At 42.6% G+C, this 25,496-nt stretch overlaps 1 protein-coding gene across 1 annotated transcript in view; it reads left to right on the plus strand.

The window, feature by feature from the left end:
- Positions 1 to 25,496, plus strand: part of MGAT5B (alpha-1,6-mannosylglycoprotein 6-beta-N-acetylglucosaminyltransferase B) — a 182,495-nt gene that overhangs the window by 106,998 nt on the left and 50,001 nt on the right. Inside the window, exons 5-8 of the mRNA XM_081897547.1 lie at positions 6,802 to 6,875; positions 11,303 to 11,470; positions 12,687 to 12,851; positions 13,661 to 13,830. Coding sequence (XP_081753673.1) covers positions 6,802 to 6,875; positions 11,303 to 11,470; positions 12,687 to 12,851; positions 13,661 to 13,830 — 577 coding nt within the window. The remainder of the gene's footprint in view (positions 1 to 6,801; positions 6,876 to 11,302; positions 11,471 to 12,686; positions 12,852 to 13,660; positions 13,831 to 25,496) is intronic.

The raw sequence follows: 25,496 nt of genomic DNA on the forward strand, positions 1-25,496 counted from the left end.
AAGCAATCGCTATTTCATCCACTATCTGTGCTTTCTCTTTCGTTCCGAGTTCTAATAAAGAATCTGCACCTTTCATGTTTAATATTTCTTCTGAGTGTGCTTCAGATTCAATATTTCAAATCCAGACATGGCCATTGATTATTTGCATTGTCATCAAACTGAAAAGTATTAAATATCTCTCTTGCTTATTCACCTGCCTTATGAATAAATAGTGTTGGATAAAATCTCTCACCTATTTCAATTGACCCACTTGCAATGCAGTGCTGTACAACTCAAATCCTTGTCTGCATCTTCTTGAGTTGTTGCAGCATTTCCTTCCCACAGCATAATTCTTTTTTTTTTAATAAATTTTTTTATTGATTTTTCAAACACATAATAAAAGACAAACACATTACAAAACAAAAACATACACAACATTAAACATATACCGACTTCCCCATACCTCCCTTTCGCTGCATCCTTATTCCAAAGTTCTTTAGCAACCCTTTGATCAGTTTATCTATTGATTCCCTTTCATTAAATTTCTTTAGACTTAATAGTTACAGCTGTATTTCTCTACTTCTTACCCCTTGACATCTCAACACTCCTCAATTTTACAACAGTTTTTAAGATATAGTTTAAACTTCTTCCAGTCCTCTTCCACTGTCTCTTTCCCCTGATCTCGGATTCTGCCGGTCATCTCTGCTAGTCCCATGAAGTCTGTCACCTTTGTCTGCCATTCTTCCAGAGTAGGTAGTTATTGCATCTTCCAATACTTTGCCAGAAGAATTCTTGCTGCTGTGGTAGCATACATGAAAAAAGTCCTATCCTTCTTTGGCACCAGTTGGCCAACCATGCCCAGAAGAAAAGCCTCAGGTTTCTTAGGAAAAGTCCACTTAAGGACCTTCTTAATCTCATTATAAATCATCTCCCAAAAGGCTTTAATCTTTGGGCAGGTCCACCAAAGGTGGTAAAAGGTACCTTCAGTCTCATTACATTTCCAGCATTTGTTATTGGGCAAATGGTAAATTTTTGCAAGCTTGACTGGGGTCATGTACCACCTGTAAATCATTTTCATTATGTTTTCTTTTAAGGCATTACATGCCGTAAATTTAACACCAGTGGTCCATAACTGTTCCCAGTCAGCAAACATAATGTCATGACCGATATCCTGTGCCCATTTAATCATAGCTGATTTCACCGTTTCATCCTGTGTATTCCATTTTAACAGCAAATTGTACATTCTAGACAAGTTCTTAGTATTGGGTTCTAACAGTTCTGTTTCTAACTTTGACCTCTCCTTCTGAAATCCTATTTTCCTGTCCTGCTTAAATGTCTCATTTATCTGACGGTAATGTAACCAGGCTCTAACTTTGAACTTTAGTCTCTCAAAACTCTGAAGTTTAAACTTCTCACCATCTTGTTCTAGGATTTCACAGTATTTTGGCCATTTAGAATCCATATTAAGTTTTTTCACCGCCTTAGCTTCCATTGGTGACAACCACCTGGGAGTTTTACTTTCCAACAAGTCTTTATATCGAATCCAAACATTATATAGTGCTTTCCTAACAATATGGTTTTTGAAACTTTTATACACCTTTGCCTTGTCATACCATAAATATGCATGCCAACCGAAGTTATTATCATACCCTTCCAAATCCAAAATGTCTGTATCTTCAAGAAGCAGCCAATGTTTCAACCAGCAAAAAGCTGCTGATTCATAATAGAGTCTTAAGTCCGGCAGGGCAAAGCCCCCTCTATCCTTTGCATCAGTTAAAATCTTAAATTTTATTCTGGGCTTTTTGCCCTGCCAGACAAATTTGGATATGTCTTTCTGCCACTTCTTGAAGCAGTCCATCTTGTCTAAAATCTGTAACGTCTGAAACAAAAATAAGATTCTAGGCAATACATTCATCTTAATAACAGCAATTCGGTCTAACAAGGAAAGTCTCAGTCTAGACCATATTTCTAAATCTTTCTTAACTTCTGTCCAACACTTTTCATAATTGTCTTTAAATAAATTCACATTCTTAGATGTTAAGTTCATCCCCAGATATTTCACTTTTTTTGTTATTTCCAACCCTGTTTCACTCTGAAATCTTTCTCTTTCTTCCATTGTTAAGTTTTTTTCCAACACTTTCGTTTTCTGTTTGTTCAGTTTAAATCCTGCTACTTGACCAAATATCTCAATTAGTTCTAATACTCTTTTGGTACTAGTGTCTGGCTGTTGCAAAGTTAACACTAGGTCATCTGCAAATGCTCTTAACTTGTAATTTTTGACTCCGACCTGAATACCTTTAACCAACTGGTCCCTTCTAATCATATTTAACAAAACCTCCAGGACTGATATAAAAAGCAAAGGGGATATTGGGCATCCCTGTCGTGTCCCTTTTTCTATTGGCATTTCTTCCGCCCACAGCATAATTCTTAGAGATTTTCTCTTGTCCATTTTTTTTTGGGGGGGGGGAGGGCCATTCTGTTTTGCCGTGTTTTAACAAGGCCTAAGTTCATGAAAGGATAATTTCTCATTTGCCATCGTCTCCATCTTTCTTCTATCCCCCTATTGCAGGGATGGGTGACCTGTAGCCCTCCAGTTCTTGTTGGACTCCAACTCCCTTTATCCCAATCCAGCAATAGTCACCAGTGGTCAAGGAAGATGGCAATTGAAGTTCAACAACATTCAGAGGCCCACAGGTCCCCCACTCTCAGCTCGACTGCCTGCCCTATGTAGGCTCCTTAGGGCAGGGACCTGTCTTTTAGTTGTAAAGTGCCGTGCACATTAAGGGTGCTATATAAACAGGTCTGGCCCAAGAAATTTTGGCCCCTAAGGTGAACCACAAAATTCCCTGTTTCCGGCCAGGGAAGAAGGGGTGAGTGTTGATCTACATTGGGAATAAAGGGGAACTAAAGGAGGAGACCAGCAACACATTCTTTTCACCCAAAGGCTGCTGAAAATATGTTTTGGCTGCCAAGGAGGCGGCAAATCCAGCCTCCAAGGAATGTGCTGCAGCTGTTGCTGCCATTGCAGTGGCGGTGGCAGCAGGCAATGCATTTTTTGGAGTCCAGATTGGCTGCCCTGGTGGATCCTGCCTCCCAAGGCAGTTGCCTTACCTTGCCTTATGGGTGGGTCAGCCCTGTAGATAAAATAAAAATGACACTGTGTAATATTTGCTGCTGAACATTCTGTAGGATGATGGAATAGGAAGCTGAACATGGACAACACCCATGTTGAAAATGAAGCTTTCGCCTTCCTGGATCAAAGACTAAATCTTTTGAAATTGCAAATGGATTTCATTATGATGATTAATGTGGCAGATACAAGAGCATTTTATGACCGGTTGTCTCACTGTGCTCTCCTGCTGTGACCCTAAAGTATTAAATATTGACTCTCTTGTTCATCTTTCTTTGTCCAGCTGTGGCTCAATGTGCCAAATGGCTTTTTCTGCCACCTCTCTCCCTGACACCCAAAGAGGTCCAAGGGAGTCAATAAAATATTGCCTGTTCCTGTTCTAATATCAATGTTTAATGTTTGTCTTTAATCTGCAGCTATGGTTCCTAATGAAGAATTGGGGTACCAAAGGACTTTGTTTAACTTTAAGGGCATGAATAATTGCATAGGCTTCTGCAATTTGTTCTTGAAAACAAATGGAGCATGTTATAAATAGTTTATAGCACCCTCACTGGCCAGCTCCTTTTAGCTTTCCCCATGTATGAATAATGGATTATTATCCCAAACTGGGCTTGGCCAGTGCTACAGATTAAGTGCCTAGGCAGTAGCAGCTCCCCCCCTTTTTTTTTAACTCAAGGGCATCTGGTTCCAGGTGACCAGGCAGCAACAACAAAGGAAGGAACAACAGAACCAGGAGGCTCCAGGGCTGGCACCAGGGGTCAGCAACGTTGGACAACTGTTAAAGCCCAACCCTGACTCAGGGTCCCTCTGCCAACCCCTGGAGCCTCCTGGTTCTGCTCTTCCTTCCTTTGTTGTTGCTGCCTGTTCACTTGGTCCATTCACTGGTCTGTACACCACCGATACAATGGTCTCTAGACATCCATAGGGATGTTGTGGATATACAGTCTGAAGATGAATAATGACCTTCTGGTTCCTGGGGGTTAAAACACGAGTAAGCAAGTTTTTACTGAAACTGTTGGGCATGGTGTTTGGGTGTTTATTTCAAAGACAGAACTCCATGCTTTACTTCTGAGTTTCTCTGAAAGGGCTTTGTGCCTGTAGGTGTTGCTGTTGTTTGTCTCATTAGATGGCTCTGCACTTGACTGATTGCCTGCACAATTTTCTGCTGCAATTTGAAAATGTCTATATTTCGAAGGGCTTTCATGTGCTCCTTTAGAGTCACGCACATGCCTCATTAGGCACAATTTTTTGGGGGGGGGCACTGACTGGAGGCAAAATGCTGGCCAACCATTAGCATGCGCTGTAATCTGAGAAGAAATGTATATATATACAATAGAGCCACGCCAAGAAACACTTTTTTAAAAAACTTCCATTTTGCTTTCATTATCATAGGAAATTGAAGTGTAGCATATATACATTTTTTCCCCAAACTGCCCCCTTCCAATGTCATCATTCCTTGGTTAGGTTCTGAACAATGGATAGAAGCATGCAAAAGCTGCTTCCAACTTCCAACAATGAGGCTTTGAGTGTTATTTAGTCCGCAGGGCCCAGTGTCTTAACCTGTTCTTAATGGCCTCCTGGGTAGGATTCCCTTATATACTCCATGTAAGTCTTCCCATGAACACACAGTCACCTGGGCTGAAGGAAGGTCTTACACATGGGATGTATCTAATGCTAGTTCTACTCAGAGGAGACACATTGAAATGAACGGACATGACTAACATGAGTCTATTAATTTCACTGGGTCTGCTCTGAGTAGGAGTTAGTTGGATACAGCCCCCTGTGCTTTAACTCAGTAATGGGGGAACTATTAAACTCAGGGGTTGTCTAGTGTCCTTGATCTCAGGACAAGACAATTTCCCCATACCTGTGTCCCATGAGCTGTCTGGGGCAGGCTAAAAGCTACCCTCTGGGGAAAGGACTTTAATTAGATTTATGTGGTGTTAATGTGCAGAAAAGTGATTATTACACACACACACACAAAATTAATACCCTGCCCATCTGGCTGGGTTTCCATAGCCACTCTGGGCGGCTTCCAACACATAAAAGCATAATAAAACACCAAACATTAATAGTAACAATCTGATCCAATATAAAAGCCACAATAACTAAAATAGACAACTTATATCAAACAAAGCACCATTCAACAATACATCAGTATCTAATAGTAAACAGTAAAATTAAACATCAACAAATAATAATTAAACAGTTCACACTTATCAACCACAATAAAGAATTACCAATCTACAATCAATAAAAATAACAGCAAATAATGCATAAAATACCACAAAACATACAAAACCATGTAAAAGGATCAAATTGAGAAACAGACACACAACTTATAAAACTATTTTTATAAAATATCCCTGAACTTCCCTTCCCAACTGCTGAGTTGTTGTTGTTGTTGTTGTTGTTGTTGTTGCCATATATATGAGAGGGCTAGATGAGGCTCATCAATCTGGGAACATAGCCCTTCTAGGAAACGGAAAACTCTGCACCTAAACACCTGCTGCCTTGCAGGTATAATGGTTTGTGAGAATGGCTTTGGGAGTAAACTTTGAGGGAAAATCTGTACCTATTGTCTTGTGGGACATGTTTGGGAGAAGAAAAGGCTAAGGAGTAAACCCTACGCAAATCTGGAGTGGAGACCCTAAAATGGTTGGGTGGTGCCTTGTTTGCTTCCTTCCAGCAACTCCTGCAGCCAAGCTGGTGCCCAATGTATTGCTCTGCTTTCCTTTGGAGCACAACAGTGAGGCTGAGGCAGGAGGTCTGGTTGTGTGGGCAGCTCAGGACCTTCATGCACACTGTCCAGGCTTGCACTCTGGAGAGGTTACTTGAGTGCTGCTAATGCAGCAAAAACAACGCAGGAGTCAGCAGTTATAAGTTACCAGTCTCTGCAGCCATAACAGGCCCTGTGATTCTCCAGCAGTTTGGCTTGAGACAGGCAGATACCAACAATATGAGTTTTTTGTGATGATATATTGCAATTCTGTGGCATTTTGGTGGACCGTGATATATTTTGATGCTTAGTATGTCATTTTCTTTTGTAGTTCTTGGTCATTTTAGTTATATATATTCTTTAGTGATATTTATTTAACTGTGTTACTTAAAATATGGAATTATTAGTATTAATAATCATTGTTTGGTTTTGAATGAGGAATTCGTATTGTCTTTCCTATATTGATTGCTTTTTGTAAACTGCTTAGAGACTTCTGTTGAAATAGGAAGTGGCATATAAATTAGCAGTTTAATAAAAAGATGTCTCATTGCTAACCATGCACAACGTTAACCCCAACATCAAAGCTAATGATAAATACTGTAGAAAAAAATGCCTTGAGAAATAGTCTTGACTTTCTGCATGTGCCAGCATTTAAGCAGTCAGTCCAAAGGTGAGTTCCTGATTTGCTAGAATAGGAGGCTGTTCGCACATAATGTTGTTTAGGGAAGGTTGGGATTGCCAGTCCTTGGATTCTGGTGCCTGGATAGGATCTAAGATGGGGTGTTTTGTGGGACAGAGGGAGGAGAGACAGGACCCAGGTTCATGGAACTGGAGCCCAGATTGAATAATGTGAGCACTACACTATTCCTTCAAAACAGAAAAGAAAAGATAGCTGGTATTCTTAGTAAGCTCCCTTTGGTACCAGAATCTGAGCTCAGAACTAACCACTCCCATGTGTGTTTGTACTCAACAGCGATAGAAGGCAGACGGGACCAGTGTGAGGTGCCCAGGGATCCCAAGTACCCTGACTGCTCTGGGAAAGTGGAGGTGAGTAAAGTAGATTCAGATTTGTGCTCTGAACAGAAAAAAAGGAAGAAATGAAAGCAATGTGTCTCTTTGGATGACAGTTAAAAGAAGATGGAATCTTTTTTGTTCACACACTGTTCCAGCAAGCACTGCAGCAGTAAACCAAATTATTACGATGTGAGAAAACATCTTTTCAATGCATTTTTCTTTTCCCCCCAAATTAGAAAGGAATATAAGTGGGATATAAAAGGCATAGGTAGTGTTTCAGACACTGTGGGGCGACACTGTGGGTTAAACCACAAAGCCTAGCACTTGCCGATCAGAAGGTCGGCGGTTTGAATCCTCGCAACGGGGTGAGCTCCCATTGTTCGGTCCCTGCTCCTGCCAACCTAGCAGTTCGAAAGCACATCAAAGTCCAAGTAGATAAATAGGTTCCACTCCGGCGGAAAGGTAAACAGTGTTTCTGTGTGCTGCTCTGGTTCGCCAGAAGCGGCTTAGTCATGCTGCCCACGTGACCCGGAAGCTGTCTGTGGACAAACGCTGGCTCCCTCGGCCTATAGAGTGAGATGAGTGCCGCAACTCCAGAGTCGTCCTTGACTGGACTTAATGGTCAGGGGTCCCTTTACCTTTAGTTTACTTTTAGTGTTTCAGAGATCACCTGGGGAAATGAACAGCGATAGTTAAGTCAAGTTTTCCATGAGCCAGAGTTGGAACAGTGGGTGCCCTGCCCCACCAAGAATAAGGATTTGTTCCACCTCAGTAAAATTCAAGCACACAAACACTGACTTCTTGGTTTAGTGATACAACAAAATGGTATCTTATTCCTTAGAAGAGGGAGATTTCTTGTTGAGAACAAATCAGTAGCAGCTGGTGCCGCCTGCCCTCAAGTGATTCTGCTCCAAACTGACAACACCCACCTGACCTGTCCAGCTCTGCTGCCCACTCAAGTACCCTGCTGGCTCAGGGTGGACTTTTCAAGATCCATGTCTCCCTTACTATGCTTAATCAGTCCTGAAGTCCCCCTTTAGCTACTATATGGCTGTGAATATGGTGCTCAGAGTGGGTAAGGGACAACTTAAGGGAGTTACTGTTTATTGCAACAAGAGACTGTACTCATTTAAGGAGGCAGAAGCTTGCAAACTTAATAATAACTGTTCTTATTTAATGCTTGCTTTTTGGACACTAAGAAGCCATTGAAATAACCTCATTTCTTTGAAGCCTACCTCGAAATGTGGCAGCCCCACTTAGTGTGGAGGGCTGGCTATAGCCCTGGAGGTCAACTCTGAACTTTAAGGGACGTGAGTGGCGCTGTGGTCTAAACCACTGAGCCTAGGGCTTGCCGATCGGAAGGTCAGCGGTTTGAATCCCCGCGACGGGGTGAGCTCCCATTGTTCGGTCCCAGCTCCTGCCAACCTAGCAGTTTGAAAGCACGTCAAAGTGCAAGTGGATAAATAAGTACCGCTCTGGCGGGAAGGTAAACAGCATTTCTATGTGCTGCTCTGGTTTTGCCAGAAGCGGCTAAGTCATGCTGGCCACATGCCCCGGAAAAACTGTCTGCAGACAAACGTCGGCTCCCTCAGCTAGTAAAGCTAGATGAGCTTTGCAACCCCAGAGTCGTTCATGACTGGACTTAACTGTCAGAGGTCCATTACCATTACCTTTTTATTCCCCTAGATTTTATATATTACTCCACCACCAGATAAGAACAGAGGAAGATCAAGGCCCATCTAGTCTAGAATCCTCTTCTCATACAGGGATCTGATTGGCTACTGGGAAGCCCACAAGCAGGACCTGACTGCAACAGTGCTCTTCCCGCTTGAGATGGTGAGATTCAACTCCCATCATCCCTGACTGTTGGCCATGGTGGCTGGGCTGATGGGAGTTGGAGTCCAGCAGCATCTGGAGGGCACCAGCTTGAGGAAGACCTCCCTATGGGGTAATATATGCACTACAGCTGCAACCATAGCCCTAATGTGTCAATTAGTGCTGTGCTGAACCTTCTAAGATATTTAATTTTGGTCATTTGAAGGAGGAAGGTGAGGGCAAAATGAAGATACCCCCCCCCCAAAAAAAAGGTAGGGTGGGTAGAACTTAATTAGTTTTGAGGGACCAGATTTGTTGAGGTGGATGAGTAGATTGTGCTTTTCTTACATGAAGTGGCCAGGGTGTGTCTCTTTTCAGATCAAACATTTTTGGAAAGCCCTAAATTCGGGGAAAGAAGACCTTGTTGAGCTTGACTCTAGTCTAGAGACATGAGAGGTGTTGTGGACTCTCCTTCCTTGGAGGCTTTTAAGCAGAGGTTGGATGGCCACCTGTCATGGATGCTTTAGCTGAGATTCCTGCATTGCAGGGGGTTGGACTAGAAAGATGACCCTTGGGGCCCCTTCCAACTCTACGATTCTATGAAATATTCACTGAGAGAGAGAGAAAGGATGCACACCTTCTTTGTGTGAAGTCTGAGCAACTAGGTTGCCCTTCCTTGCATGATTCATGGACTAATGTAGCATTTATATCTCTGTTAATTATTCATATGCAACAAAATGCAAAGGAAGCACCAATGGATTTATTGTCTTGCTTGTTTTTAATCTCAAGCGTTATCTCTGCCCTGGGGAACAAGCAAAGTGTTGTAACCTGATGCTGGTTTTGAGTACCACATTCTGCTTAGAGCAGCACATTGTCTTGACTTGAACACAACTCGGGCATTTGATTGGCCGGTGCAATTGTGTGCAGCTCTGTATCTGCACCGACCCGTTTAGCTTCACAGTAAGATTAACATGAAGTCATTCCCCGCACTGCACCCCTGCAGCTGTTATTTCAGCCTGCATGCCCCTCAACCAGCTACTTGACAAAACAAATTAACTGCCAGATTAACAAGACACAACCGTTGCATTACTCAGATTGTCCCAGCTACATAGCGGTCATTTTCTCCCATCCTCTTCCATGGCGGGGTTAAATTTTAAGTGTAATTTAATTGCTGGAGGCAGTAATTCGATCTCCTGTCTGGATGATTGGTGTGTTTTACATATCGGGAGTGGAGGGCTGTCTCCTGAGTGGCTTCGTTTGTGTAGTTAAGTTTGGAAGAGGCTGGCACCAGCAATTACGGAGGATGATAGATCTACATGGAGAACTGGAAGCCTGGGCTATTGCTTTGCATGCAAAATCACCTTGTGAGAGAACCTCACTAAATTTATTTCTCTTTAGCACAGAGATCAGCCTTTCTGAACCCGGTGGCCTCCATAAGTTTTTGACCACAACCTCCATCAGTGGAGTCATTTCCAGAATATCAGGAGGGAGGCTAGCTCTGCTTTTCTGGGGGAAAGAATACATGTGTTAGCTTCGCTCTATGGGGCAAAACCACTGCAGATAAGGATCAGGCCTTTTCTACACTTATCAGCCAGCTTGCTTTTGTTCTGGCAAATTTCATCTGAAGTGCTGTGATATTATTTATTTCCTCCACAACCTGTGCTGATCAGTGATAACAGACCTCAGTGATAAGCAAAATAAGCTTTGTGAGATCTAAGCTAACGGATAAAATGTAAGCTCCTTGGCAGGATCTCCTATCCATTTTTAGATAAAAGCTTTAGATGAGTTTTCTGGGTAATAAAAATTCTATTCTATTTAAAGAGGTGAACCGCCCTGAGATCTCCAGGTATAGAGCAGTATAATAATAATGATGATGATGATGTAAATTTATTAAATCATTTTCTTAGGGCTACTTTGCATGTCATTTTACTTATATACAGTATAAGGGGGAGAAAATGTGTGGTATACCATTGTGTATTAGCCTACACATACATGTATACAGCCTTGCTGTATTTTTTAATGAAAGTATGCTCTACTAATATATCAATAAATATACATATTTCAGATCTTTATCCTTTTCGGCAATGATTTTGTCCCTTAGATTGGTGCCACCAGCAAATCTTACCAGAATTTCCTATTCTTTACTTACTCAGAATTGTTTTCACAGTTTCTATTGAAAAAATTAGCTCCCACAACAGGAGGTTTTGTTTGTTATGTATTTAATGTTCTCCTTTTGTATTTTTGTGCCGTAAACCACCTGTGGTTTTTAATAATTTTTTTTTAAATAATCAAATAAAAAGTTCAGCAGCTGTTTTGTTGACTACACCTCCCTAGTCTGAAAGTCTGTCTTTTCACTGCATCCTTTTGATTTCTTTCCTTTAACAGGATCTGTGTCTGCCATATAAATACCTTTGTAACAACCTCTTCCAGTTAAGCCAACCATTTGCCAATACTCATGCATCATATCCCTTGATAAAGTCCAAAGAAACGAGCTCAGCCTCTAGAAATGTTAGCCTCTTCTCAGTGTAAATCCAAGCCTTAATCTGATGATCCCTTGATATCATGTGTTGCATTCAGAAGCTCCACTGTTGGTTACATCTTTGTGTAAAGGCTCACCTAACCAATACCCTTCCTTTGCCTTTCAGTGGATGAGAGCACGGTGGACGTCAGACCCCTGCTATGCATTCTTCGGTGTGGATGGCACAGAGTGCTCGTTCCTCATCTACCTCAGCGAAGTCGAGTGGTTTTGCCCCGTGCTGCCTTGGCGAAATCAGACAGCAGCTGCTTCCACCATGCCACCACCCAGAGCGCAGGTGAAGCTTGTAGGCCTTGAATCATGCCAGTCAAATTCTCACTTATTTGACAAAGGTTGTTTTTGTCGGAAACAGTTGGTTTTGATGCTCTCAGACAACAGGAATAGGCAACAGTGAGAGAAAAGATTAATGTCCCTGGCTGAGTGTGGGAAGGGCAAAAGAGAAAGATCATGCCCAGTGGTGGTTATGTCACAGACTATAAGGGGGCATGGTCTCGCACTCATGCTCGGGTGCTCCTGTCTGAGCTGAGGAGAAATAAGGAAAGCATGGGTAATGATCCCTCAGTCTGTTCTGTAACCTGTTCTGCCTCTTTCCTCCCTGCCATACTGCTCCCAGTAAGGTGTTAGTGCTAGTGGGTGGGGTGTTCACATCCTTGAGTGGCACCAGTAGTTTGTCCCAAGAGACTCTTCCATCTGCCTGATGGGCAGGAAGTGGGGAGTGGGTATGGGGACAAGGATGTGGTCAACTCTTCAAGCAACAAGTATACCTAGCAAAATGGTACCCCATGAAAACAGTGCATAAGCCCGTTCTATCCACGCTGGAAATTCTTCCATCACTTCCTTCCCCAACATGCACAGGGGAGAGGAAATTGAGTGGGGTATCTTGGAGAAGAGTTATGGGTGGGTGGATGGAACTACGAATAGAAGCACTTTGCACTACAGCATTTAGTTGCACATCAAAATTGATTTACTTCAATCAACAAATTAGCTGTCCCTATATCACAGTTAATTTTCAAGATGTTACTGAACATATTGGCTGCCCCTTGGTGTCTGAATTTGTTCACTCTAAGGTATCTTCAGCCAGGGCCGTAACTAGGGGGCGGTGAGATGGGCCCCTGACAAGGCAAGAGGAGGAGTTGCAAAACCAGCTAAAATATGTCCATAAATATATCTATAAATAAAAATATCGATTATTGCCCCATAAGAAAAGGTTTTAAATAGAGGGTGAATTGAATGGGTGGAGAAGGGGTTGTAGGAGAGGTGGTAAGAAGAACTAATTTGCCTGTGGGTAAGGGACGCAATCTAGAAGGTTCTGCCAGGGGCGCAAGATCACCTAGCTGTGGCTGTCTTCAGCCCTGTTCAAATGGAGAAGAGAAAGGAAACATATTTTGCCCATGTAACCTACATGCACCGTAGGATCTCCTTTCTCAGACAGCCATTGCAAGGGTCACCCTGGACCTTGCGCTAAGAGGAAGAGTCTGTTGTTGTTTCCCTAGGCGTCTTTTCAGAGAGACCTCTCCTACCTCCTGGAGTTGATTGGCAGTGGCAAAGAGTCTTTGATCTTCATGAAGAAAAGGATTCGGCATTTGGCCACGCAGTGGCTGAGGGCTTCACATAAACTGGAGCAGAAGCTAGAAGACAAAAAGAGAGATCAGAAACAGGTACAAAATTAAATCTGCTGCTTGTGAACCAACTTGTGGGTATGGTGGACTCACAGCAAGACTGAGGGCTGTATCCAGCTGAAGCATCCCATCAGTACAAAGACCATATAACGCTGGTCCTGAGAGACCTGCATTTGCTCCCAGTACGTTTCTAAGCACAATTCAAAGTGCTGGTGCTGACCTTTAAGGCCTAAATAGCCTCGGTCCTTTATACCTGAAGGAGCATCTCCACCCCCATCATTCAGCCCGGACACTGAGGTCCAGCGCCGAGGGCCTTCTGGCAGTTCCCTCACTGTGAGAAGTGAGATTACAGGGAACCAGGCAGAGGGCCTTCTCGGTAGTGGCACCTGCCCTGTGGAATGCCCTCCCATCAGATGTCCAGGAAATAAACAACTATCTTACTTTTAAAAGACATCTGAAGGCAGCCCTGTTTAGGGAAGTTTTTAATGTTTAATGCTGTATTGTGTTTTTAACATTCGGTTGGGAGCCTCCCAGAGTGGCTGGGGAAACCCAGCCAGATGGGATGGGTATAAATAATAAATTATTATTATAAATTATTATAAGGACTCCACTTTCACAACGGGCCTCCCTGCTCTTCCCCAAATCTGTACTGGAGTGTTAGAGGAAACCTAGCTCAGATGGGGAAAGTTTTGTTGCACAAGTGGACATCCTTGTGCTGATGGGATGTGCTAGTTGGAGTCACCCAGAGAGTTTACCTTCCTAGGTGCTCTGTACATTTGCTTCTCCCTTGTACACCCAGCACTGATATCTTGCTCTCCCCCTCTTCCTCTCCCTCCCTCCCTCATTAGATTTTGATCCACATTGGCTTCTTGACAGAAGAATCAGGAGATGTTTTCAGCCCTCGCGTCTTAAAGGGAGGCCCCCTGGGGGAGATGGTCCAATGGGCAGATATTTTGGCAGTCCTTTTCATCCTGGGCCATAGCCTGAAAATCACAGTTTCTTTGAAGGAGCTCCAGAGGTGGGTTTGTTGATGAATTAGAAGCTGAACAGTGACATTTGTTTTGAAACATGTCTTTGGACTATGGCTCTTGCTCGTTGTGATCACAATGCTTAGATTACAGCAGTGGGGAACCTCAGGCTTGGGGGCTGTGTGTACTGTCCCCCAGCCATGCCCCTCACTGGCCATGCTTCAAACCCTCCTTGAGTGTTTATGTCTGACTAGACTGTCCCCTTGAGCTCTAATAATCCCCTTTGCTTGCCTGGGTGGAGGAAAGAAATCTGTGGTGTAGAAACCAGCCTACTGTCCATAGGTAAATTCACACTCTTTGCTCTGTCCCCTTTTGCCCTACTGACATGTGCCTCCCCTCCTGGAAGATTTCTCAGAAGGGAATGTGGTCCTCAAACTGGAAAAGTTGTCTCCATTTCATTGCCTGCTTATACCTAGATTTGTGCCAAAATTCCACCCATTTCAATGTGGAGGTCAAAAGTCAAAAAGTCACGATTTGTGGGGCCCTTGGTGCAAAACAGACCCTAAGTCACTGAAAATGTTTGGCCTTTTCATGTTTGTTTTTGGTCTCTGGTTTTTCACAATCTGCTGCTGCTGCTGCAGCACTTTACCCCTTAGTTGGGGGTCCCTTTCTCCTTCGTAGAATTATTCCATAATGGAAGTAAAAATGCATCATTCCTGCTTAGCATGAGGAGGCAATGGTTCTTGGACTGACCTCATGAATGATCCTAGCCAATCAGAAACGTGAGGACAAATGAAGCCTATTCGGGGCAACGCTTTCTTAATAGGCTGCCATGTTTGTCCCTTTCACAGTGATTCTCTCCTCCAGCAGTAGCAACCCCCCTCCCCAAATATATCTTGCTGCAATAGTGGGGCACTTCTCATCAGTGCTGAAGGTGTGATATCACCCTCCTCATTCCAACTCAGCCCTACTTACAGCTCAAACTGTGTTGCAGAAAGCAATTAGCCTAACTAGTGAGGATTGCTGCTGGTGGGGGTTAAGAAGAAGAAAGCGCAACAACATCACAGCAGGGATAGGCTGATTAGTATTTAACAGCCGTTGATTCAGTCAGAATGGCATGCTCCCTTATCAGCCCTAGCTGTCGCAAAAATACAATTTTTAAAATGAGTACTTAGCTTCCTGGTAAATGTTACAAGAAACACAGTTAAATGTTGCAAGAGATGGCTCCCTGTCCCCCAACTAGAACGCCTGGTATGTCTTCTACTGAGATGGAATTTCTCAGAAGGAATTTCTCTGTGAAAATTTCTGAGACTTTCCTCTTTTTTCACATATGCACACACATCTGAAAAAGAATGCCACTTTACACATTTTCCTGCTGAACCCTCTCCACCATATGTTGACAAGAGGGGCCACGCTGCCAACACAGTTGCCGCCGCTGCCACCGCTTGTAGCTGCCACAGCAGAAAAGCCATAGAGAGAAAAGGAAAGAAGGGCTGTGCTACTGCCACTGTTCATCAGGAGTGACAACGTGGCCCCATGACCATGGGTGCCTGGGGCTGTCAGTGCCATGTGGCATGCATGGCCCTGGCACCAAAATTTGTGGGTGCCCAGTTCCTTCATGGGGAATTTTATGTGTGCTCGGGCACCCAGGGCTCCAGGGAGTTGGCACCTATGCTGCTCATGGTGAGCCTCACCCTTGGAGCATTTCTCCTCTCCTGGAAAAATTCAGTGAAATGCCCCAATTTTTCTGGCCACAGATAGAGTATTTCAAGTATTTGTACCCAGCTTTAGGTTCTGACTAGGGGGTGGTGAGGAAATGTGGTTCAGCTCACATTTGAAGGTGAACTTCCCTAATATGCGCTGCTTGAAGCAACGAGCAAACCATGCTACCCTAGACATCCAAATTTGCACTGCTCTGAATTTTCAATGCAGTTCTCCGGGAAAATAATATGTGCCAAAAAGGAATATATTAGAGTAAACGGTGCATAAAAGAGCCATATATTTGTGAGGATAGCATACATACATGCACTACATTGGGAGAAATTGTTTGCAAAATGTGTATATTAGGCAAATTTGTGTGTGAAAATGTGCACATTGGAAAAAAATTGCAGTAAATGGTGGATGAATTTTCACATGGACTTCTTAAAAAACAAAACCCCTTCAGACTGATGTAGAAATGTAGAAAACTGAATTTAAAACTAAAAAAAAAGAGAAACAGAAAAACCAAAATGGACAGACTCACCCACCCCTAATTCTGACATTGTTATGGTCACAGCCAGCAATGTGGAGCTGGGCATGGGGAAATACACAGTGTAATGCTGTAAGGACACATGTTTGGTTGTTATGAGGTGGAAGAGGATTAAGAGACATAAAGGGCGCAATTAATAATAATAATATCTTTATTGTCATTGCCCCCTCTTGGGGACAACGAAATTACTTGGCTGCTCCATCCACCCAGGTAGGGCACTCCACACAAAATCAAAACAACTATAAAAACACTAATTAAAACAATACAGTATAATACAGCAAGGAAGATTAGATGACTTTCAAAGTCCAGGCTTCCCATTCAGGGCCGAGATCACTCTGGAGAAGAAGCTGTTCTTAAGACGGCTCATTCTTGTCTTCATCGTCCTGTATCTCTGTCCTGACGGCAGGAGCTCGAAGAGACAGTGACCAGGATGCGATGGATCTTTTACTATGTCCAGTGCCTTCCTATGGCACCTTGTGGCATAAATCTGCTCTAAGGTGGAGAGTGGGCAGCCAACAATGCTCTCTGCTGCCTTAACAACTCTGCACAACCCCATTCTGTCCTGGGTAGTACAGCTTCTGTACCACACACATAAGCCATAATTAAACCCCTGTGTCTATGCCAAGCTCATATTGGGGTTTCAGTTTTTCACACAGTTCAAGCCCTTTCTTACGCTCAGAACAGTAGGAAATTTGGCCTCTGCATTCCAGCACTGGTTTCTGATGTTTGTTGGTCACTTAGATCTCCTGCACCATCAGCTCTCTTTGTAACCAGTAGGGGATCCTCTTCCCATTCTCTAGCAATTTCCCCTTCCAATCACATACCTAACAGACAGTACAATCTACTGTTGCAAGTGGTTTCCTACCAGCAGAGGATCTGAAAAAGCATAATTTCTTCTGCTCCTCTTTTAAGTTACTGCAGCATGCTCCTGTTTTGTAACACAGCACAAATCCATGAAGCGTCTCCTTTTGTAACATTTTAAAGGGCAGGAGAAGGGCCTTTGATTCAGTGAAACCAGCACATTTTTTATTGCTTTGTAGCACTTTGTGGAACATTCCCTGCAAATCATCTCAGCTTCTTGCTGTATATTGCAGCTACAGAACAGTTAGTAGGGTGGAGGGTAGCTGGTTATGGAGCTAACAAAGACTTTAGCAGAAGAGATTACTCAGAAAATCCTAGTAGAACTTAAGGCCGTTTATGTATTTAATTATTGTCACCAATGAACCTTGAGGCAAGGCTATAGGCAAATAAAGGAGCATTGTAGCTTCTGGACCTCTTTGCTCTGAGTACGGTGATTTGATCCTGTGTTGTTCTGTGGTTCCATGGTTGTTCCCCCCAAAAGTGCATTCTTGGCTACCTGACCCATTTTCCTGCTCTCATTCTCAACATGAATTTGAGGAGATGAACTGTGCTACACTCAAAGCCTGTCTGGGGAGTTGGGATACAACAACATCTGGAGGGACACAGGTTGTGTACTCTCTTTTGTTTAATTCACCCCACCACTTTCACCACAAGCTCAATACTGCAGCTTAAACACATTTGCACAATTGTTTTAATTTGCTCAACCATTTTTGGTCAGAGCATGCAAAAACCTAACTTGACTGTAGCATCCCTTTAATGCAGATATCATAGAGTTGCAGCTGTCAGGCCTTATGCATTTCTTTCTTATGTCTGCCTGGAAGAATACAGGAGCCCTGATCTCAGTTGGTGATGATGTGAGGACAAAACGTCTGGCTCCCACCTTGACTCCTGTAGTTTAAACTAGATGCCTGTTTTTTCACTGTTTTATCACACACACACACACACACACACACACACAATTCCCTTGCATTTCTTAGTGAATTTGCTAGCTACAGTTTTATGCATCCTGACAGCCAAGAGGTGAAATGTACATGAATATCTGGTGCAAACCATGCAAAGGAATTGTTGTAACATCAGCAGCAATTTGCAGCTCCCGGGAAAGAGAGTGCGAATGTCAAGCTGAATCAGTTAGGGTCCAGACAAGACTCCTTTGCTGCTAACTTTTGTGCTGAGTGTGGAGAGTTCCCAGTTGGAAATGGATGTCGCTGGTTGTGTGTTGTGCAGTAGAGGACAAAAACTCAATCCCACTGGAATGGAGATGCAAACAATTTGGGCTCTGCAAAGTTTCTCCACCATACTTTGGGAGGAAGGGTGGGATATATGGTAAATTTAATAAATAAATGGAACAATCCTCCTTTGATGATGGCAACTTCATAGCTTGCATGTGCAAACCGGTCAGATAGAAAACGACAACTAGAATTCTTATAGCTTCTCACGTTTGTTGTGGGACGTGTGGGAGACAATGAAAAGTGAACCTCTGCCTTTTCAGCATGATTTCCTCACACTGTTAAGGAAACAATTGCACTCAGAATTTCAGGGAAGAACCATTGCTCAGTGATAGCGTATCTGGTGAAGTCCCAGCTTCATTCCCTGAAATCTCCAGGTAGGGTTGGGAAAGAATCCAACTTGAAACCCAGGAGAGTCACTGCCAGTCAATGGACAATAATGAGTTGGCAAACCCTGAGTCTGTATATTCCTGTTAACAGTAGCTTTCCTTTTAGAGTGACAGAAGATCATGTGCCCTTTAAGCCCCTGCTTTGCACTTCCAGAGTGCTCTGCCCCACACCCCCAACACTCTTGAACAAATATTTCTAGTAACACTGGCAGAAGGAAAGCAGAAATTGGTTCAAATGAGAGGAGAGATTTGATAAGTGCCCACATAGACTCTACATCTCCCCTTTTATTCTAAGCATAAGAATTCTTCCTTTCAACAGGGGCAAGCTAGAAAAGGTTGTTCTTCAGCACAGTCACAACAATGCAGTTCTATTCCATGCATCTAGAGGTCAACAAGAAAAGCCACAGTCTGTTGAGACTTAGTAAAATAACTGCACAGCAAACCTTTGACTGTCCTTCTTTTGTGTGGGGCCTGTGCAATTATAGAGGATGTGTGTATTTGTCTCTGCTTCTTTGGTTCATTATGCTACAGAAATGAGTGGCTCATATGCAAGAAAGCACCAAACTTTCAAAGTGAGGCATTTTAATTATTTCTGGCAGATGAAAGCTTTTTGTTTCCATGGTTTGTTTTTCTCCCCACAAAGCAAAAAAGGTGTCAAGGCTCTGAATTTTAAATCACATCCCACAATATACGGGATGTACCTGCACCAGGATCATTCACACAAAACAAGCCATTGTGTGCACTGCTTGCGAAAACAGGCACATACATTAGAGCCCCTACATTATGCCCAATGACTAGCTGTGATCCAATGGGCACATATGCATGTTCCAGAGTCAACCCCATTCTCCCCCTTGAGTTTCTCCTGTCACCAAAATGGATGCTAAGTTTGTCCCCATGTTTCCCTTTAACCTGGTCTTACACCAGCTTGCTCTTGTGTGTGTTGCGAACAAAGTAACAGTGTTAGGACAAGTATTGAAATACATTTAGAGTCATGTGGTTTCTTGGGTAGTTTGTCAGATTTAGGGCCATTTTTTAAAATCCCTGCCTAGCCATGAAGTTCACCGGATGACACTTTCCCAGCCTAACTAGAGATCATTCTGAAATCCTCACCATCTGATTTAAGAATATAAGAAGTTGTAGCCAGATTCTCTGTGTGTGGCGTTTACCACTGTACAGGAGGACCCCAACTCTTCGGTATAACACTGCAGGGGAGAGAGAATTAAAAATCACATCAAGATCACTGGCTTTTGGGGGCATCATTTTATCATGTATATACAGTCACATGCATGTATGCATGGTATTGCAAAGGATACAGTGGAACAAGAACAACTGAAAACTGCAGCTAATATCTTCCAATTCCAGAATTAATTATAGAAATTCTCTATGTTGGAATTATATTAAAGAGAGTGAAATGCACCACACAGAAGGAGCTTCTGAAACAATAAAGGAATATAGTACAGGAGGAAATGACACAGCCCTAAGTGCAACACACCTCACAGAGTTTTTGTGAGGATAAAATGTGATGATCTCCATGTATGCCCCTCTGAATTCCATGGAGGAAGGACAGAATACAAATAATGGTACCCCTTTGGACCATTTATCTTTTCTGATAAAAGACAGACCATCCCTATAGGGAATCACAGGCATCAACACCTGTGATGAGTGTAGCAGATTCAGATAAGAAAGGGGAATGTATAAAAAGGTTTGGATAACAGGCTTGACAGTGTTTCATAAGAACCTAAGAGAAGCCCTGCTGCTTAAGATATTTTAAAATGCAGGAAATGTAATACCTAAATCTATTTTTCTAAGGTCAGAATTTTGTTTCGGGCACAATCCTGGAAGCAATTCTTGTAATCATTGCGCATTTCACGCAGAAATGGGTGAAAATGTTACATTTCCTTTGTTATATTGGTATAGAATGTAAAGATATGGATGTGTGTGTGCCTGTGCCTTGCAAGTTTCATAACATTGGGTTCTAGTTGGGAATGATTGTGGAAAGGCTTAGAAAGCAGTCTTTCAAGCAGCATCTCTGTGGCTTAAGGAGGCTAGAAGCATAGCTCAGGTGTGTGGTCTCTATGGATTCCAATGTGAGGAGGTTTTCTTCATATTTTATTGTGCAGAGCATTCAGTCTTTAATGTGGATCAGAGAGTGAGGGCTATTTCACACAAAGCATATACTTTGGAATAGTTGTGCTTTAGTCGCTTGCTTTGTACGGGGAACCTGTGTGGTGTCATCATCATCAAGTCATAGACCTCCTTTGTTTTCCCTTTTCTCAGTATACAAAAAAAACCCCATTAAAATATGAAAAGAGCAGAACACTAACTCAAACAGGGATGGTGCTTAACAGGAGAGGGCCTTGACGCATTGCCCACTGATGCTCTCTCGCATCTCTTGCTGATTCCTACCCACCCACCCACCCACTGGAGCTGCTGATCAGGCTCCAAGCCGTGAGTTTATGCAGTGGTGCCAAACTCAATTTCCACAGCTGTAGATCACCGTAGTGCTACTCTTCTCTCTGTTAAAGAGCCATGGTTTTGATGTGTTCAGTGATAATATTGGACAGGTTTGCCTACCATCTGAAGGAAGGCTATACAACTTGATACAATTACCTTTCATTTTAGCCATGAATTTTTTTAACCAGTCTTTTCATTTGCCTTTCTTTTCTTTTCTTTTCTTGTCACAGAGTAAATTTTAAAACTGAACTTAACTAGCATGTTGCCTTTTTTAGTCAATGCCCTTTTTATTATAATTTTTAAGTGTGTTTCTTTTTAACTGCACAGAAGTGCTGAAATATTAAAAAGGACTTTGGTGGGAAAAAAAGATTTAAAAAAAAGATTTTAAAATGGACTTCAAAATGGACATGCTTGAGTGAATGCTTTCTTTTATGCCCACACATGCTGTCATGTCATGCTCACTGCTGTGGACAGAACACAGCAGAATGCACACACACAAAAATGTTAGAACCTTCCGAAGTGTGTGTGTGGGGGGGGGGGGTCAGCTGCAATTCTCTATGTTGCTTACAGTGGAAGAGCAATGATTGACAGATCCCAGAGCAATGCAATCTGCAGGCACCCTGGGTAGCAGGCCCTATACCAGTGGGAGGGAGGGGGAGGACTTCAAATGTAAGTGAGCCTTAAGTAACTTGAAGAAAAGGCAAAACAGAGAGAAAGTAGAATATTATTGTTACTGTCAGTGTTGTGTCTCTCGATAAATTAAGACTTCCCTATAGGCACAGATGAAAAGCGGTGCATTTTCCAGAAAGATATAAGACACCAAGATCTGTTGATGGTATAATTATACCTGATTTCTTTTAATGGAGATATTATCAAAGGACCACATTCCAGTCTCTCTTTCTCTCCCCAACCCCCTCTTTAATAGCCAGCTTCTTAATGGTGGAAATTTACATAGCTTTATTAACAGCAAATGCTCAGGCCTCAAATTTCCCTCTAAATGCAATTGCTTCTAGCCTGCTTATTATGTACAGACAAATCCATTTGCTTTGCACTTTGTAATAGAGCTGATCAATTGTTAAGTTGGTAAGTGGCAGAGAAATAAAGAGGTTGAGAAAATGTGAGGTGCTTGTGCAAGAGAGCGGGGAGGACAAGATGCACTGTATTCTTTGTATATCATGGGAGTGTGATTTACAGTTGGCTGCTGATGTTCCTTTGTGTCACTACCTGGAGGTATCTGGGTATGACCCAGGTTGGTTTTCACCAGCATATGAGCCAGAATATTATCGCCTCCTACCATAATCCTGGGATTTATTTATTGCTGACTAGACCTGTGACTCACCTGCATGTTTTCTCCATGTCAGCATGCCAGGTACTGATATATATATATATATATATATATATATATATATATATATATATGCTTTCGTAGGTTTTCACGGGTACAGGAATGCAGGTTTTGGTGTCCTCGGGTGTCTTCCCGTGTAAAAGTTGGGGTGTCTAGGCGACGTTTCGACGAGGTCTCACTCGTCATCTTCAGGCTGGTGCTTTCGGCTTCTTGTTACTGGAACAGAGCAGGATCTCAGTGTTTGAGTTCCTATAAATACTGTTGAGGGGGTGTGGTGTATAGCCTCCAATGTTCTGGGCAGAGAGGAAGTTCCCAGGCTAGTGTGCCTTTTCTTCTTTTGTTCCTTAATTACTTGAGGGATATCCTGAGTGATTTCTTGAGTGATATCCTGAGTACCACTTAGGTGGGTCATTAGGTGTGGATTAGTTGCTAAAGTCTTTGTGTCTTGACCTCAAGTTCAAGAGGTCAAGACACAAAGACTTTAGCAACTAATCCACACCTAATGACCCACCTAAGTGGTACTCAGGATATCACTCAAGAAATCACTCAGGATATCCCTCAAGTAATTAAGGAACAAAAGAAGAAAAGGCACACTAGCCTGGGAACTTCCTCTCTGCCCAGAACATTGGAGGCTATACACCACACCCCCTCAACAGTATTTATAGGAACTCAAACACTGAGATCCTGCTCTGTTCCAGTAACAAGAAGCCGAAAGCACCAGCCTGAAGATGACGAGTGAGACCTCGTCGAAACGTCGCCTAGACACCCCAACTTTTACACGGGAAGACACCCGAGGACACCAAAACCTGCATATATATATATATATATATATATATATATATATATATATATATATATGGAGGGTTGTGCTTGTGAATTATCTCATTGTTTTCTAGGTTATTAAACAGGAATCGGGTTCATTTGTGCTACTGAAGAATGCACAAAGGCATAAACCATGCCTTCTTTTTTTTTGCTTTTAAAAATGTATAGCAGAAATAAATGCTACATGGAAAATAAAACACTATAGCCCAGACAGAAAATAGCAACTGCTGTGCTCAAATATAAGTTATCTCTTGCTCAGGCTCCAAGGCTTAGCCTTAAATGGTACATAGTCCATTGTCCTTGTTTCATTCCTTTCTGCTGAATGTTTTTAAACTGCTTGTGTTCACATTATGAAACAGATCTCCTTCCATTGAGCCCCTTGAGCGCAGTATGCTGCAATTCCTTTGTTCTTTGCTGGTGACAGAGTAAAATTTGGATGATCATAGGCTGTATTCCTCTGCCACAGGAGGTATAAGATGAGCTGAAATGCTGGTCCCTTCCTGCCATTGCAGTCCAACGAGTCTGTGATGGTACCCTTAGGTTTTTGACTCTAGTCTCTTTCCTCAGTTTTGTGGAAGCATTTATTGTTCAGATTTAATAGTATTAGCTCTAGGACCCAGATGGTTTGAAATGCCTGCCTAGGGTAAATTGCCTCGGAATGTTTTAAGTAGGAAGCAATGTACAAATTTAATAAATGAAACTAAGGTATGAGAAGCTCAGGATAAATATGCATGCTGGTCGCTATGAGCCTGCTCAGATATGTAGAAGGTTGACATGTGTTTGAATCTGTTTATAGTTTATTGTTGTTTTAAACTATTTTTGAATGTTTTAAATAACTTTCTCAATTATTTTTTATTTATAAATTTCTTGGTTTGTTTGTTTGTTTGTAAACCAATTTGAAGGTTTCTTCTTACAAGTAGTGTATACATTTTGATGAACTTTTAAAAGGTGCTGCAAAGACAGACTGGCAGCTCAAAGATTCCCTCTCGCCTTTTCTCCTTTGCTTGGTAAAACATTTGTGAAAGAAATGGAAAAAAAGAGGCAAAACAGGATTTAGCCCTAGCAATGTTGCCTGCCTTCAGAATGGTATGAGGATTTATGGGTACAGTTTGCCCAAGCCTGCAGTTCGATGCAGGGAGTGGAGCAAACAGCATCTTCTCCCCTGTCCCCAGAGGAGTGAGTCTCTCTCTCTTTCAGTTTTGCACAAGCATACTCTCATGTGGGGAAGGGGGGTGTCTTTAAGTTTAGAGAGAAGCATCTCAATCAGGTTTTTGAAGGCTTGGAAAACATTCCTCTCTGACAAGCTGAGGAGCTGTCCAAAAACTGTTGGTGCTGAACAGCTGGTATCTGAAGAAGTGTGCATGCACACGAAAGCTCATACCAAGAACTGACTTAGTTGGTCTTTAAGGTACTACTGGAAGGAATTTTTTTTGTTTTGACTAAAATCCCGTTAGACATGATTTTAAACATTTCTTTGAATCCTGTGCTTGAGATTCTCCTCTTTAAAAACCAATCAAACAAAGGTTAAGAGCACTTGTGGAGGGCTCATTCTTGGTCGGAGCTTTGACACAGGGCAGAAGGAAGATTAACCCTTTCCACTTGCCATTTCCCTTGCTGAAAATACTCCCTCCTCCCCACTAGCAGTGCTTTCTATTGTAATTAGCACGGGGGGGGGGGAATCTTAATCCCTAAATATTAGTGGCTGAATCAGCCACTATGGCTGCTTTTAGTAAAAGAATTAGAGAAGGACAAAATCAAGCACAGGATTCAAAGGCACATTTAGTATCAATTATAGCTTGCCCCAAGGACTCATATTAGAAGTGGCAGGGCTGTCATTAACGCGTCTGCCCTGTTCAAGTGTAAAATGGTGTGTCAAAGCAGCATGTGGGAGAAGACCATTGAACCAGCCTCCACTTCACCACACCTCAGTCCTTCCTTCCCTTCCCATCTCAGATATCAGGCATGAGCTGGAAAGGAAGTAAATTGCCTGGAGTAAAGTTTTGAGGGGAGGAGATGGGAGGAAAGGGAAAGGAAATGTTCAGCACCCCTCTTTTATGTGTTCATTTTCTGTTAAGGAAGGATCTTGTCCACTTGGCCACCTTATAGGTGAATGAGGGAGACATCGGAAAAGAGCAAGTTATCTGCCATGGTCACATCTAGTTTAACCCTAGATGTGAACAGTTGGTAGTGTTGTTTCCCATAAAAGGGCCCTGCAGTAGCTTGCAAGAGTCGTTCATCTATATATAGCAGGTTCCTCCTGTTTCTCCCCCTGGTAGGGACAGCTGTCTATTGTTCGGAACCCATGGTAACAGGATCTGTGCTATATTTCCAAAATGTAAAGACGCCTGCTTAAATCCATGCATTGCCAGTT

The sequence above is a fragment of the Podarcis melisellensis genome (assembly GCF_964234715.1).
Source record: "Podarcis melisellensis genome assembly, chromosome: 2".
Classification (NCBI taxonomy): Eukaryota; Metazoa; Chordata; class Lepidosauria; order Squamata; family Lacertidae; genus Podarcis; species Podarcis melisellensis.